The following is a 16,589-nucleotide window of genomic DNA, read 5'->3' on the forward strand; positions in this document are numbered from 1 at the left end:
GGCTGATGAATGGCACCTGGTGGGGTGTGGCCTGGCCGGAGCAGAAAGGCTCAGCACTGGAACATTCACGGGCGCTCGAGACTCCGGCTGGGGTGGAAGTCCGGCTCCACCGGTGGACTTTTTTGTTTCTTTGTTTCTTTGTTTTGTTGATTTGTTTTGTCTTGGTTGGAGTTGTTTTTAAGCTAATTAATAAATTCTTTTTGTTAAAATTGCAAAACTCAGTTGTCTCTCCACCTTTTGTCCAGTTCCTGGATCATGGAACGTGACACATTATATAGGTGGCCAAGGAACTGCCTGTTAAATATGTTTATGTACGAAATCTGTCCTTCAGTGTCGCGCTTTTGTCCTTCAGCACAACAAAAGTTTAATGTTATACCACAATGTCACCCGTTATGCTGAATGACAGTAGCTTTATTATCCCATGTTTTCACAACATATTATCATGCAATTCATATTTTATTGTTGTATTGATACTGAATAGTATTGTTTTAAACTATTTTTATGGCATTTGAAGGTATTTCAAGACATTATCTTTATACTGTAGATGCCATTGTCTAATAAGGAGAGGGCTGCACGGCCCAGACAAAAGATCAATGCAGATCCAGTTGCTAGGGAGGAAAGACTAGCCAGAAGAAGAGCAAGGTATTGTTTTCGTGGTTTTATGGTGTCAGCAACAGAATAGGATATACAGTACTGGGATATAAAGCTGGGTGGATAACACTTAAAATTAAGTTGCACTATTACACTGTAGTTAATATTTTATTGCACTGCAGTTAAGGTATGACTGATGGATTATATCAGTTAATATAATATTACACACACACACACACACACACACACACACACACACAATGCTTTGGGTTAGGTTAATTATGAATTATAGATTGCATTTGTGTACTTGCATTGGATAGAAATTTACCAGTACCATTTTACGTTAATTACAACATTAACTATCGTGCAATAATTGTGTAATAATGCAACTTAATGCAACATAAAGTGTTGCCATAGACCAAATCCTAGTAAAGTGATTATTATTGACATTAGCAATGAAATAGTAACAAAAAATGTTTAAGAGAGAATGGAAGAGGGAGTTGATTTAACTTTTAAATTTTTTATCATTTTATAGCCTACTATTAATAGACTACTAACAACATTTAATGGATGTGAATCCTTTTCTGTGCCAGTCGTAACTATTAAATGCTTGTTTTTTAGCTATCAGAGAAGAAAGAGGGGGAAGGATGGCAATCCTGATCATCCACCGATCTATATAATGACGCAATCAGATGCTGAAAAAAAGAGGGGAAAATGGAGATTAAATCAGAGGCGGTGCCGTGAAAAAATCAAACAAGTGAATGTGGTGATGAACTTAACTCCGGAATCCATTGAAGGAAACTCTTTTGAGCAGCCCCCTGAACAACTTGTACAAGTACAACATGAACCTGCACCTCCAGAGCTGGAGCAACCATCTGAGTCTTTGATTCCAGAAGTAGAGCAATCCCTTGAGCCTCAATCTCAAACACTGGAGCAACCACTTTCTTCCTCCACTCCAGAAAAGTGAAAAAGGTATCAAAACGTTGCAAGCGGCTGCAAAAAGAAAAAGAAAAACTAAAGAAGAAAATTCTCCAACTGGAAATGAAACTAAAACAGTCAGAACAAAAAAGCGACAAATTAAGAAAGGGCATGCAAAGGTCAAATAAATTAAAACACAATCTAAGTGAAAAATACAGGCCACGAGGGCTAAAGAAAATATTTTCAGTGAGGAAAACACAGGTCATTGCATTTCTCAGTAGAGATGAAAATAGTCGCCTTCTCTCAGGGAAGAAAGACACAGTCACACACAAGAAGAAGAAGGTTCAGAGACGCATACTCATGAAATCTATGAAAGAACTCCATGCAGAGTACAATTCAGAGGTGGATGGGACACTGTCGCTGTCATACAGACAGTTTTTACGACTGCGGCCATTTTACATTACAGAACCAAAGGCACATGACCGCAACACCTGTGTGTGTCTCGATCACAAGAATGTGAAACTTCTAGTTGACAGGTTGAGCCAGAGCGAGTTGCTGTGCATTTATGTTTGTACATAAATGCACAGCTTTACAAAACTATGGTTACAGATACAAAACCCTGTTTTCAAGCACTCCTTTCTGAATGATACAATATTCCATAAAAAAGGTGCAACCAAATCATGTGCTGGTGCAACCAACTTTCTCAGTCGGTCACACCAGTGGACGAGTTAGTCTGGAGCCTGTGCAAGACATTTTTGACAGACCTTCTAAAGCTGTATTTGCACACTTTTTTTGACCTGTCACTTAATGAACAAATGAACACAGGCAGACCACGGTGTTAATTTTGAACACATCTGCTCTTGTTCTCTATCTTAGATGGACACGGAGAATCAGTTCTGCAGTCCAACTGAAATGGAGACAGTTGTCAACAGTGAGAGGGTAAGTTGAATGTAATGTAGACATTTGATGGAAATGTGTTGTTTTTTTAAAAAATACTTTTAAGATAAATACTTATGATTCTGAAATGTCTTGCTGCTCAAACTGTCTGGTAACAATAAATGTTACAATAAAAACATTCCAACAGTGTCAGAAACATAGCCTGGTGTGTGCAACTGTCTCCCCCTTGGACAAGTGTCTCCAGTGTGTGGGACCTGTGTCCTCCCTCAAGTGGCTTGGCTATAAATGCAGAGGTGAGATATTAAATGAATTAGCACTGTCTGGTGAAAGGTAGTAGGTGTATGTGCTGTGTTCTGTGTTCTGTGGTACGATTAACCACTCTATTAACACCTATGGAAAATTATCCTGGTACAGCATAGGCTACTGTACCTACTATTGTTTCAGTTGAACTATGGTGTCTTTATCAAATTGAAGACAGCTACCTTACTTTATTAGAGTGAGATTGATTGCAGTGTGTGTCATATATGTCATCTAATTCAGATTACATAAAGATGTTTCATTCTGCCTTATTGGCACTGACCAGTTCTGCGAGGGTCGTACTGTAGGTTTTCCTCAATCCACCTTGTTCTCCACTTGGATGTGCGAACATTTACATCAATAAGTGTTGTGAGGTGCTCAAACTCGAAGTCTTTCACTTTCTTTTTTAAATCAGTCACATATGCATCAACAGTCTCTGATATTCCTTGCACTTGAATAAAGAACAGGTGCCTCAAATACGGCACATTTTTCCTTGGCTCACAATGTTGGCAGAAATGTTCTTTCAATGTATCATAGTCATCTACGTCTTCATCAAAGTCAAAAGTTTTATATACCTTTAATTGCTTCGTCCCCGGCCACATGTAGGAACGTGGCTCTTTTCACTGAATTAGACTTTTCGTCGATTCCGCTGGCGACAAGAAACAGTTCAGATCTCTGGATCCAGACTCTCCAATTTTCTGCTAGATTTCCTACAGTCACAGTGCCACTTAATGGTCACACAGAGTAATGCACTTGTTTTCAAATATACTACATAGCTGAAGGGGAAGACAGAAGGTTCAGGACAAACTTTAAACCTCACAAATACAACCAAACAATCAACAGTGGGAAACACTTTTGACTTGTTAAAATCCTGTCTTTTTGTAATTCCAGAACTCCCACAAGAAAATGTTTGTAAGGTGGAGGAGGACGGGGTTTCCAGTGACCAGCACCTGGATAACCTGGAGAGGAGCTGCAGCCCGGACCAGGAGGAACCAGGGCATCCACAGACTACAGAACTGGAGGAAGACTCCAGCGGTCAGGAGATGAAGCACGAGGACGTAGAGGTGGATGTCTCATTGGTCAATGTTGCTGATGTGAAAGTTGAAAATGGGGAACCAGGACCAAACTGTGGCCAGCTGCTGTTGCACACTTCTCCTGAAGCTCAAAACAAAGATGAGGAAGGGACTGAAAGTTTACGCTCAGACTCCAGTAAAACTGCAGATCCGGAGCCAATGAGACGACACGGTGACCACGAAGATGCTGCTGTCCCGTCAGACAGCAACTGTAAATCAAAGCTGATCAGGACCCACACGGGGAAGAAGGTATTTTCTTGCAGCACTTGCAGGAAAGAGTTCAGTAATAGTAGTAATTTAATGGATCACATGAAGATCCACACTGGCGAAAGGCTGTACCTGTGCAACACCTGCGACAAAACCTTTACTTATTTATCATATCTTAAACGGCATATAACCACGCACACGGGCGAGAAGCCCTACATCTGCAAAACATGTGGAAAAAGTTACAGGCTACATTCCCATCTGGTGATTCACTCGAAGACCCACATGGACGAGAAGCCCTACATCTGCAAAACATGTGGAAAGAGTTACAAGCAACGTTGCCACCTGGTGGTTCACTCAAGGACCCACACCGGCGAAAGGCCGCACGTGTGCAGCACCTGCAGCAAAACCTTTACTATTTCATCGGATCTTAAACGCCACATAACCACGCACACCGGCGAGAAGCCCTACATCTGCAAAACATGTGGAAAAAGTTACAGGCTACGTTCCCACCTGCTGGTTCACTCGAGGATCCACACGGGCGAGAAGCCGTACCTGTGCAACACCTGCGGAAAAACCTTTACTCAGTTATCAGCTCTTAAAAGCCACATAACCACGCACACGGGCGAGAAGCCCTACATGTGCAAAACATGTGGTAAAAGTTACACAGAACGTTGCCACCTGGTGGTTCACTCGAGGATCCACACCGGCGAAAGGCCGTACCTGTGCAACATCTGCGGAAAAACCTTTACTAGATCATCAAATCTTAAAAGCCACATAACCACGCACACGGGCGAGAAGCCCTACATCTGCAAAACATGTGGAAACAGTTACAAGCAACGTTGCAACCTGGTGGTTCACTCGAGGACCCACACCGGCGAAAGGCCGCACGTGTGCAGCACCTGCAGCAAAACCTTCACTAATTTATCGGATCTTAAACGCCACATAACCACGCACACGGGCGAGAAGCCCTACATCTGCAAAACATGTGGAAAGAGTTACAAGCAACATTACAGCTTGGTGTTTCACTCGAGGACCCACACGGGCGAGAAGCTATATTTGTGCAAGACGTGCAACAAAGGTTTTGGCCGCAGAATTGATTTGCTGAGTCACATGAAAAATCACCCGGAGGAGAAGTCTGGTGACTCGTGACAAATGAAGCTCATGTTGTCGTCCTCCGGGGGCAGCTGTCCACTCCTGTCTGGCCCACAGAAGAAGAACCCGCAGAAGTCCAACCACCACCTCCTGTGGCTGATGAGACTAATCCCCTCCCCACAAGGGTTGCAGGTTCAACCCGGATTTATGTTTCTCCGTCAACTTGACGCAGAGGGAACGATGTGGTTGTGTACTTTTTTTAAAGTTCTGCATTGAGTTTGTTTGAATCCCTGTTCCTTCTTAAAATCGTATTATTTGTTGCTGTTGGTAACTTGTCGTCTCCACGGTGCAAATAAAGAGCTGTTAGTATGTGCTGAAGTTTCTTTAAACGTGATGGTTTATTTCGTTCATCTACAAAGCCTCTCACACGTCCTTCTTCCTGTCTGTTTCTTCTTCACTCACATTCTCTTTGTAAAGTTAATCTGTTGTTAAACTCTCTCCATCTACTCCGATCTGAGGTTAGTCCAAGTTTGATATATTTATGTGTTCAGTTTTTACAACGTTCCTCTGAAAACATGAAGAAACTTCAGAGAAACGAGGACAAAAGAAAAACGCAACCATCAACACGTCAGAATCAGAACAGCCAACCACCTGTCACCATTTTATAAACTTTGATGTCTGCAGCATTAAAAAAAAAAACCTTGAAGATTTCAGAAGTCAGTGCAGTCAGATACGGTTTGCTTTTATTTCCCTTTTTAAAATGTTTTTTATTGATTTAGAAAACAAGAACATTTATTTTGCAAATGAATGAGGAAATGAGTGTGATGTGGGATACACATCACGATACTTGAGTCACGATACAATACGATATTGCGGTATCCAAATTTTACGATATATTGTGATATTATAGTTCGCTGAAAACTGTAAAAAGGTTTAAGCATTTTAAATCTGAGCTGCGCGTACATCAGATTATCGTGATAATTCATGGGACAAACTAAGTAAAAACAATGCAATTCAAATGATCCATGCTGTGTTATTGTAAGTATATAAGCTAAAGTTACAAGATATTTATGTATGTTTTTCATATAATTTACATAATATGAAATTAACAATATTATTGAATCACATGTATAAAATCAAGTTGTACTAGATTTACAACTCGTCTGATACATGATTTATTATAAAGCTGATGTTGAGATCCGTGTTGAAGCTGCAGATCTGTAGGTTGGAGAGCAGGAAGAAGAGGGAGAATCATCGGGATCAGATTACAGGAAGAGGACACACTTTGGATTTAACCCTTTTATATCAGTCTGCAGGGCAGCTGTGGCTACAAACGTAGCTACCACCACCGGTGAGAATGTGTATGAATGAATAATGATTTCTGTAAAGCGCTCTGGGTGCCTTAAAGGGCGCTATATAAATCCAAGTCATTGTTATTATTATTATAAAAAAAAATGAAATGCAGTTTAATGAAACCACAGTATCAAGTGCAAATCTCATCAACTAATTCAGCATTTGACGTTAGAAACAGCCAATCATACCTGCCCTAGAAACAAAATATTAACATGGACAACATCATAAAGTGCATCTTAAAAACACCTTCACGACACTTACGTTATGGTGGAGAGGCTGAAACACTGAGACATAATAGCCATAATTTCTTAACTAGCCAGAAATCCTGAGAGGGAAGCTTGATTTTAATAGTCAAACCTAACGTTTAGTTTTGGTAAATTCTTGCAAAAAAAACTTTGGAAGTCTCCAAAAATGCAGTGTCCATTGTTTTTGATAACTTCCTGCCACAAGGAGCCTCAGAGACTGAAGCACAGGTTGGAGATTCCTTCTGTAGCAGAAACTTGCACTTCCTCAAAACCTTGTGCAACAAGCCTGGCTTTTGGTACCAGTCCATTTTCCATCTCTTTCAAAGTGCAAACTCAACGAGTGGAGATGCACTTTTGTAATAATAATTACAATAATAATAAAAATAATAATATGATAATAGAGGGAGGACTTTGCTGTTTCAGGGCCGAGACCACTTGCCTTCATGGAGAGGGACATGAATTCCTTCATGAATAAGGACTAAAAATAACGTTAAAGGTATTTGGAATATATTGAACGATGCCATTAGGAAAAGTTCAAGACAGACTAATTATCCACAATATTTAACCAATAACGATGAAGTCATTAATGATATGAATGAGGTGGTTAATCATTTTAACAGGTATTTTGTGAGTGTTGGTCCAAAGCAGAAAAATTTGTGATCCTGGATCAGCTGATGGATGGAAGGAAACATTAATAAGTAGAAATCCAGATTCAATGTTTCTCACAGCTGTGGAGGAGAGAGAAATCATAGATATTGTAAGTAAATGTAAAAACAAGGTGTCAACTGACTGTGGTGATATGACAATAGTCAAAAAGTTTATTGATGGATTGTTAACTGACATACAGCTGTAATCAGTTGTCAGAACTGGGACATTTACAAAAAAAATGAAAACTGCAAAAGTCCTCCCACTGTACAGAACTGGAGACAGACACCAATTCACTAATTACAGGCCTGATTCTTTACTCCCAACATTTTCTAAGATCTTAGAAAAAGTATTTATTTACAGGTTAGACAAATTAATGCCAATCAAAAGGCCACGCCCCTAATTACGCATTAAATTTCTTGCTTTATATAATTCCAACCTGCCACAACTCAACTCAACTCATATTTAGTCAGAAATAATCATGAAAAATGTAATTAAGTTTTCATTTTAGATGGATGAATCATTTTATTGTTTATAATTCTGGAATATTACACTCTCCATATGTAGAAAGAGCAGCAGTGCCCCCTGGTGGTGAGTTATAAAAGCTCAACATAAACCCAAGAGTGAACAATCTATCGTAATAATAATAAAAACACAAATAAAAAAAGACTTTAGTGCATCAACAAGAGGAAAGTTGTCAGTGATGCAGATTATTGGTACAGCGTGATCAGTACAACCAGCATTTAGCTCAGAAAACAATGTGGAAAGAGAAATGTCATCAAATGAAGTTGAAAAGTGGAGATGCACTTTTGTTCTTTATCCTCAACTTCCTCAATCACGTCATTTTGATCCAGTTTGTTATTTCACTGGTCTTGGCTTCATCAAATGACACATCCAGGGACAGAAGCCGTGCATAGGTGTTCATCCTGTCCAGGTGTTGGAAGGTGAAGTGAAGCCGAAGCCATCGCTTCATCCACTGATCTGTTGGCACGGTAGGAAAACTGATAGGAATCCACTGTGTCAGGAACCATGGAGTTGATGTGGGTTAAAAAAAGATGATCTGCTCTGTTGGTCTCTGGAGAAGGTTTAATGAAAATGGCCGGGTTTCCCAGATCCAACCTCTCTTAAGGATTTAAGAGAGGTTCAAAGAAGGTTTCAACTAAGAAGGTACCCTAAGATACGGGTGTTTCCCAGATGACTTCTTAACACCGTTCTTTAGTTTCTCTCTTTCAGAAGCTCTTTGGAGCAGCTGTCCGGTTCTGAAACCAAATCAATCAATTATTTATTATTTCGTTTATTTCGGCATGTTTATATAGACACATTTCATCTCCAGAACATTATACATTGCATACTCAGCACATGACGAAAAGGGTACAGGAGAAGCTGACGCTTATTAAAGTCCCGCCCCGTTCTATGTAAGATTCATGATCACATCAACAACAGAATTCAGTAAGATACATAGTTTACCACATAGCAATTTGTCTAATTTCATCCTTCACAGTCAAGATAGCATGTATGTTTGTACACGTGTCCAGTCCACTCATCCTGATCACCGTTCCTGTGATTTACTACTGTGTCCACTGTACAGTTATTTTTATGTCCAAGCCTCTTTTTGCATGCAATCCACTTTGCAATGGAGGTGCGTGTGTCAATGCAGATTTTGATTTTGATTAGTCGCTGTCCTCTGGCTCTCTAGCCGCCACAGCCTTTGCCCCCTCCGCTCGTACTGACTTCATCTCCTCACGAGCTTTGGACACATCCGACCATCCGACCATCAATGCCAGGCAAATCGATCACCGATCACTATCAGCGCATTTTCACACAGCACTGCTACCAACGCACTAATTCACTGCTGCCTGTGCGTTATAATGAAAAATTAAGATGATTAATATAATTCAATGACCCTTTTTCATGATGAAAACAAGACTGCAACTAAATAAGAAGTAGTCTTGGTAAGAAAATAATGAGGAAATGTATTGTTTTTATTAAATGTGAAAGATGGACGAAAGGAGAAATTAACTTAACGATCATTCAGCATATAGGACCACATTGTATCCTCCTGACTAGTAAAACAGAATCCTTCACCTCAAATAAATATTCTGAAGGTTATTTAGCTGCTTGAGCGTTTTCACTATTGCATTTATCAACGTTGTATTTGCGGGTGTTTGGAGACACAGCGGGTGTGGAGACACCAGTGTTGGGACTAACGTTATTTAGTAACGGGTTACAGTAACGCCGTTAGTTTTGCGGTAACTAATACTCTTAACGCATTACTTTTTAAATTCAGTCACGCAATTACCGCTACCAAACGGTGCGTTACTCCGTTATTTTTGGCTACAGTGAAGCTTTTTTTCCCATCACAGGAGACCAGAGGAAACGTAGTGGGCGTGTGTTCAAAAACATGACGGTCAAGAGCCAAAAGAAGGCGCGTTTCGCAACGTGGAATTACAGCAATCCCTGGTTTTTCGCAGGGGTTATGTTCCAAAAAGAACCCGTGATAAGTGAAATTCTTTTTATAATTATAGAGGGCTTCAAATTGCAGACACGTCCAGGGGATTGAAGTGCTGACGCACGAATGCGTTCATATAAACAGTTCTGCTTCGCCCGGTTGATTTGCAGCGAGAACATGCTGTATAGCAGCCAAATTATCAAATACATGATATTCATGATGATCGTTTTATTTGTGCGTAATGCATAAAGCATATACAGGAACACACTTGTTATTCCTTATTTTTCTTTTTTTTTTCTCCCTTTGCTGTCACCAATGAATGCTAAACAATATAAATCTAAAGTATGAAATAGATCAAAATTTGTGCGGGGTGCATTGTTTTAATATGTCATTGCTTGGTGTGCTATTGATTTACCTGACGCGGCTGGATCTGTGAGTCTTTGTTCACTAAGATGGTTGTAAAGACTGGGTCAGCAGCATCTTTCATTTCCTTCTTAATGAAAGAGATTCTTAAGCAAAGAGCAACTCTGGGAAACGCGATTTTCTTTCACAGGCTCCTTAAGAAGGTTTGAAAGAAGTCTTTCGCTGTTAAGAACTACTTAACTGATCTGGGAAACCGGGCCATTCTGAGTTTGGGGGTTAGTTTGGGATCTTTATTCCCTCTAGTGGTTAAACGTTGGAAACTGCAGCTTTAAATGAGTCTTGTATATCTATATATTTCACACCAAAATCAGTTTGATAGTTTGATCAGTTTGATCAGTTTGATATTTAAATGTTTTAATGTCTCAAAGACTTACCATGTGTATTATTTAGAAGCCCATTGCAATAAAAGTTTCTTAACAACATAAATGTTTCATGACAAATAATAAAGAACACATGAATTAAAAAATATTTTTATTTTATATATTGATATTAACAATCAGAAGCTTATCATATAAATTGCGTCAGCTCTCATTGTGTCGGAAAAAATAAAACTCTTTCTAAACCTTCTTGCTTGTGTTGTTTTCTCAGATGTAAATCACTTTGGATAAAAGCGTCTGCTAAATGACAGAAGTCGTAGTAAACCAGTGATGAAAAGAATGTTGTATGCATTTTGTTCTAATTACTTTCATTGGTAAATGAAATACTTACTGTGACTGCGAGAAGGAACTATGTCATTTGTTCAGACTCCACTGCAGCCCTTCAGAGTTTGACTTCAAAGAAAACAACAAGAGAAGATCTAGTGTTGGAAATATTAATGGTGTTGTGGAGGTTATGCAGAACTGGAATTACTGTGCAGTTTTGTTGGGTTCCTGCCCACATGGGTGTTGATGGCAATGAGAAAGCAGACAATATTGCTAAAAGAGCATTGAAATTGAGTAGTGAGGTAATTATGGAAATTCCTTTTGGTAAAGGTGAAGCAAAATCATGAATTAGAAAGGCAGTGAGGGATTCATGGCAGAAGGTGTGGGACAACGGTGTAAAAGAGAGACATTTTTATAACCTACAGAAGTCAATTAACGTGAAGGTTTTCAAAGGAAAGTGTAGGAGAGAGGAAGTCATCATTTCTAGATTAAGATTAGGTCATACTAGTTTAAAATCAACTCTGTATTTAATGTCAAAGTCCGTGTGTGATAAATGTGATGAGTGTGATGTCACAGAGAATGTAGAGCATGTGATTCTTAAATGTGGCAAGTATGAGGTAGAAAGGAACGCTTTAAGAGACAGGATGTACGAGCTGGGACCAGAGCCGGATTAAATAAATGGACTACACTAGGCAGCCTGTGATTTTTGGGCCCCCCTCCATCGATGTTATTTATGAAATCTTAAACTTACCAAAGTTACTGATAAAACTTAATTCACATTTTACATAGCAAAGTCATAGTCAAGTTGGTTCTTTGTATTCCAAAATAAGTCATGTGTTGTATATTAAACAGTCTATCAGACTATTTTTAGATTTTTATTATTTATACGTTATTACAATGCTCTATTAAATGCTATTAAATTATCCTTATCTTATCGATTGTGAGCATTTTGCAGAAAATCTTAATTAAATGTGTTGATTAAATTGAATAGTTAAATAAGAAGTAAAATCTACAAAGACCAATACAATTTGCAGTAAGACAAAGTGTGCTGTAGTATGTACCGTATGTCTGTATGTGTATATGTATGTATGTATGTGTATGCATATGCAGAGCCGTTTGAGAGATTTGCGAGGCCCTGTGTGAGATAGCCAGGGGGGCCCTTGATTTTTGGGTTTTTCGGGTCGGATCGGGTGTCTATATGCGCAATTTTAACTCTCCAATTAGCAAAATACTGGATACCTTCCCCTGCCTCATCATCATCTCTTGCCTCGACGCGGGGCCCCACGGCTGCTTGAGACCCGGTCGGATCGGTGATTTTTGTAACAAATTTATCAAACGTGCCTTTCAGAGAGGCATTAAACTCTTCCATTTTCTTTTGTTTTTTTCTTTTTTCATCCCCTGATGGAAATTTCCTGAATCTGTCTCGTTCTCTCGACATTGTGTGACAGTTTGTTCCAACTCCACCGTCTGGATCAGAGCAGCTTGTGTCTGCGCTTGGTCTGATCAGTTGTATTGAACAACAGACACCGTCATCATTGCACATATATTTATTGATATGCGCAGACTAGTACACATTTAGGTCTGTAATGGAACGTGACTGTTGATATTTATAAGGAAAAAAAAAATAAAAAATTGGGGAAAAAAAAACGGCCCATAGCGCCAGGCCCCTTGGGGCGCCAGGCCCCTTGGGGCGCCAGGCCCCTTGGGGCGCCAGGCCCCTTGGGGCGCCAGGCCCCGTGCGGTCGCACGGTTCGCACATCCCTTGCGGCGGCCCTGTGCGCATGTATGCGTATATATATATGTATGTATACTAAATATAGTAATATATATATATATATATATATATATATATATGCCTTAGGTTTTTACCGGCATGTTATCAACCATTAATATGTGTGCAGACAAAAAAAAAAAAAAATTTTTTTTTTTTGTCCCTCTGTCTGGCCCCCCCCCCTGTCGGGCCCTAGGCACGTGCCTAGTCTGCCTTTGCGTTAATCCGGCTCTGACAAGATCCCTTTGTTTCCAGTTAAAAGCCGTGGTGATGAAGCAAACCAACTAAATGGGAAACTCCCCAGCTCAAGCAGCTGCTGATGTGGGATTCGGAAACATCCCGAACTAACTTGTTGTTCTGTTTACTTGGTGCTGCCTTTCATGGTCCATTCAGACTCTGGACCAGACTGATATTTTGTTGCAGAGCTTTTATTCACCATGCGTGCGCACACATCAACAGGGTACGCAATAAAAAAACAGGAAGCACTGTAAACTTTTCTTTCTTCTCTAAAACAGTCACTAACGCAGTCAGTAGAGGCAGTATCAATAAATAGTCAAACGGTGCCATCTAGTGGAGAAAACTATTGAAAACTACTGCATCACAACACTCCCACTTAGTTTTTCAATAACATTATCAATAACATTAAGTTACTTTAAATAATATTACAGAGCCTTGCTCTCATTCACAAAATAATGTCAAACAACAACAAAAAACATTTCTCTCACATTGTGTTCACTGAAACTATTTGGTTTGTTTACAATGTTTTATCTGGAACTCTTTTTCACAATGTTTTTACTGGAACTCTTTTTACTTTTCTTTTTTAGATTTTTCATTGATCATGCAGCGTTCGGCGTACACCTGTCAAGCACACATATGCACTCAAAAGTTAAACAGGGAAAAGTCCAATCTCTCCCCTGAGGTATTCAAACTTCTGTTTAGGCAGTGGTTTGGTAAAGATATCCGCTTTCATGTCATTTGTTGGACAATACTGCAGTTCTATTTGTCCATTCTGTACACATTCACGGATGTAGTGGTAGCGAATGTCTATGTGTTTGGTCCTGGAGTGGTTCACAGGATTCTTTGCGATTGCGATTGCTCCTTGGTTGTCTTCCAGGATCAATGTGGACATAGCTTCCACCCCGAGATCACTCAGTAATCTTTTCAGCCAGATTCCTTCTTGTGCTGCTTGACTGAGTGCGATGTACTCCGCTTCTGCAGTTGAAAGTGCAACTGTTGCTTGCTTCTTGCTGAGCCAGCTCACTGCTCCTCCACTCAGTAGAAAGACGTTGCCTGTTGTTGAGCGGCGGTCATCCTGATCTCCAGCCCAGTCAGCATCTGAGAATCCAATCAGTGCTCCAGTGTCAGATTTGTCATACTTGAGAGCAAAGTTCACTGTCCCTTTCAAGTATCTAAGTATCCTCTTCACAGCGGTTAGATGTGCAGCATCTGGATTCGCGTTGAACTTTGACACAGCACTCACTGCTTGAGCTATGTCTGGTCGAGTGGCCATTGCAGCATACAGCAGACTTCCCACCATTGACTGATAGGTATGCTGGTCCACTGGCTTGCTGACACCATCACTTTTCTTCAGCTTGACATTGCCATCAGCAGGAGTTGCCACAGGATTTGCATTATCCATTCCAAATTTCTTTAGTATGGCTTCGATGTAATGTTTCTGATGAAGAATGACACGGTTCTTCTCTTTGTCTTGGATTACAGAGATGCCCAGGATATAGGACAACTCTCCCATGTCTTTCATCTTGTAGCGCTCCTTGAGAGCTACTTTGAGCTCGTTCATGCTTTCAGTTGACTCTGTTATCAGGATTAAATCATCAACGTAGACTGCGAGTATTTCAAGCTCTTTTCTTGATCTCACAAACACGCAGGGGTCTGATGTACTTTGCTTGAATCCGATTTCCATCATGAACTCTGTGAAAGCCTTGCTCCAACAGCGAGGAGACTGTTTCAGTCCATAGATTGATTTTTTCAATTTGCATACCAGGTGTTCCTGCCCTGGTTTAATGTAGCCCTCCGGCTGTTCCATGTAGATTTCCTCTTCCAGGTGTCCGTTAAGGAATGCAGTTACAACATCCATCTGGTGTACATGTAGATTGTTTTGAATGGCGAAGGACAGTAATGTACGAATCGAGCTGAAACGTACTACTGGTGAAAACGTTTCATCATAGTCAGCACCATACAACTGTGAGTAGCCCTTGGCAACGAGCCTGCACTTGTATCGCTCCACTCTTCCATCACTGTGATGCTTGACTCTGAACACCCATCTCGATCCTACTGCCTTTCTTTCTCTTGGTAAGTCCACTAAGTCCCACGTTTCATTTTCCAGCAGTGACTCATACTCCAAGTCAGCCGCCTCCTGCCATTCTTTTGCATTAGGACTCATCAGCGCTTCTTTCAGTGTGACCGGCTCTGTCACACGACACATATTTGCATGATGATCAACAGTCACTGTATCAGCAAACTCATCATATCCAAATCTTCTTGGAGCGTTTCTGATTCTGCCACTTGTTCTCACAGTACTGTCAGCTGTGACCTCATCATGTCGCGTTTCACTCTCATCTTCTTTTATGATTATCTCGTTCTCTGTGCAGGGTACTTTCACTTCCTGCGTCCAGTTGAAGTTTGATTCATCGAAGATGACATCACGGCGGATTAGAATCCTCCTTTTCTCTTCATCATACAGACGATATCCCTTGGCATTGTTTGCATATCCAACGAAACGAAGCTTCACAGCTTTCTTGTCAAGTTTCTTTCTTTGTTCATCTGGGATATGAGCATAAGCAATACAGCCAAATACCTTCATGTGACTCATGTCAGGTTTCTTTCCACACCATCTCTCATAGGGTGTCTCTTCCTTCAGAACAGCTGTGGGGAGCCTGTTCTGTATGTAAGCTGCGGTGGCTACAGCCTCTGCCCAGTACATTTTTGGCAACTTCGCATGTGACAGCATGCTCCTGGCTGCTTCAACTAATGTCCTGTTTTTGCGTTCTGACACGCCATTCTGCTGTGGCGTATGAGGTACAGTCATTTCATGGTGGATGCCTTGAGACTTCAAATATTCTTGAAACTCCTTCGATGTGTACTCACCACCACCATCTGTCCTCAGCTTTGTGACGCTCAGTCCAGACTCATTTGAGAATGTTCTCTCAAATTCCTTGAATTTGCTTAGCACCTCATTCTTCCGTTTCATGAAGTATACTTTGCAGCATCTTGTGTAGTCATCAATGAAAGTCACAAAATATTTTGATCCACTTATAGATTCAGTCTGCATGGGACCACAGACATCACTGTGAATCAGCTGCATCTTCCGTTTAGAACGGATTCCTCCAATCGACTTGAATGGCTTTTTAGCCAACTTGCCTTCCACACATCCTTCACAGAAGGGAATCTCCTTTTCTGCAGAGAAGTTCACTCCGTTCACCCGATCTTTGAGTTCCTTCAGCTTAGTAGTGTGACCTAGGCGCTGGTGCCACAGACTGGCCGCTACTGATGCACTGTGACATGCAGTGTCACTTCCTTCAATGTCCAACTGATATAGTCCATCAGCTCTTTGTGTTCCCATGCCTTGAAGTGTTCCATTTCTTCCATGTATGTAGCAACGCGACTTTTTGAACTGCACTGAATTCCCATTCTTGGTAGCAGCTCCCACTGAGAATAAATTCCCAGACAGCTTTGGAACATACAGCACGTCATACATTGTGACATTTTTTACATCACTTGATTTGAAAGTCATTTTCATGTTGACACGTCCAATTCCTAGGGCGTCGACCACCCTTCCGTCACCCAGTTTCACTGACTGATTTTTTGTGAATGGCTGGTAGTCGTGAAGAATGTCCTCATTACATGTCATGTGTTTTGATGCTCCAGAATCAATTAACCATTCAACTTGCTGTGGTTTCTCACCGTTTGCCTCTCTGATCACAAAGGCACTCTCAGAGGAGTCTTCATCATCCTCACATGTCACGTGTT

At 40.6% G+C, this 16,589-nt stretch overlaps 1 protein-coding gene across 1 annotated transcript in view; it reads left to right on the top strand.

Moving 5' to 3' along the window:
- LOC133440714 (zinc finger protein 62 homolog) overlaps positions 1–16,589 on the top strand; it is a 36,051-nt gene that overhangs the window by 2,927 nt on the left and 16,535 nt on the right. Inside the window, exons 3-5 of the mRNA XM_061718033.1 lie at positions 2,386–2,448; positions 2,594–2,699; positions 3,595–5,114. Coding sequence (XP_061574017.1) covers positions 2,386–2,448; positions 2,594–2,699; positions 3,595–5,114 — 1,689 coding nt within the window. The remainder of the gene's footprint in view (positions 1–2,385; positions 2,449–2,593; positions 2,700–3,594; positions 5,115–16,589) is intronic.

Source organism: Cololabis saira, chromosome 3, assembly GCF_033807715.1.
Source record: "Cololabis saira isolate AMF1-May2022 chromosome 3, fColSai1.1, whole genome shotgun sequence".
NCBI lineage: Eukaryota > Metazoa > Chordata > Actinopteri > Beloniformes > Belonidae > Cololabis > Cololabis saira.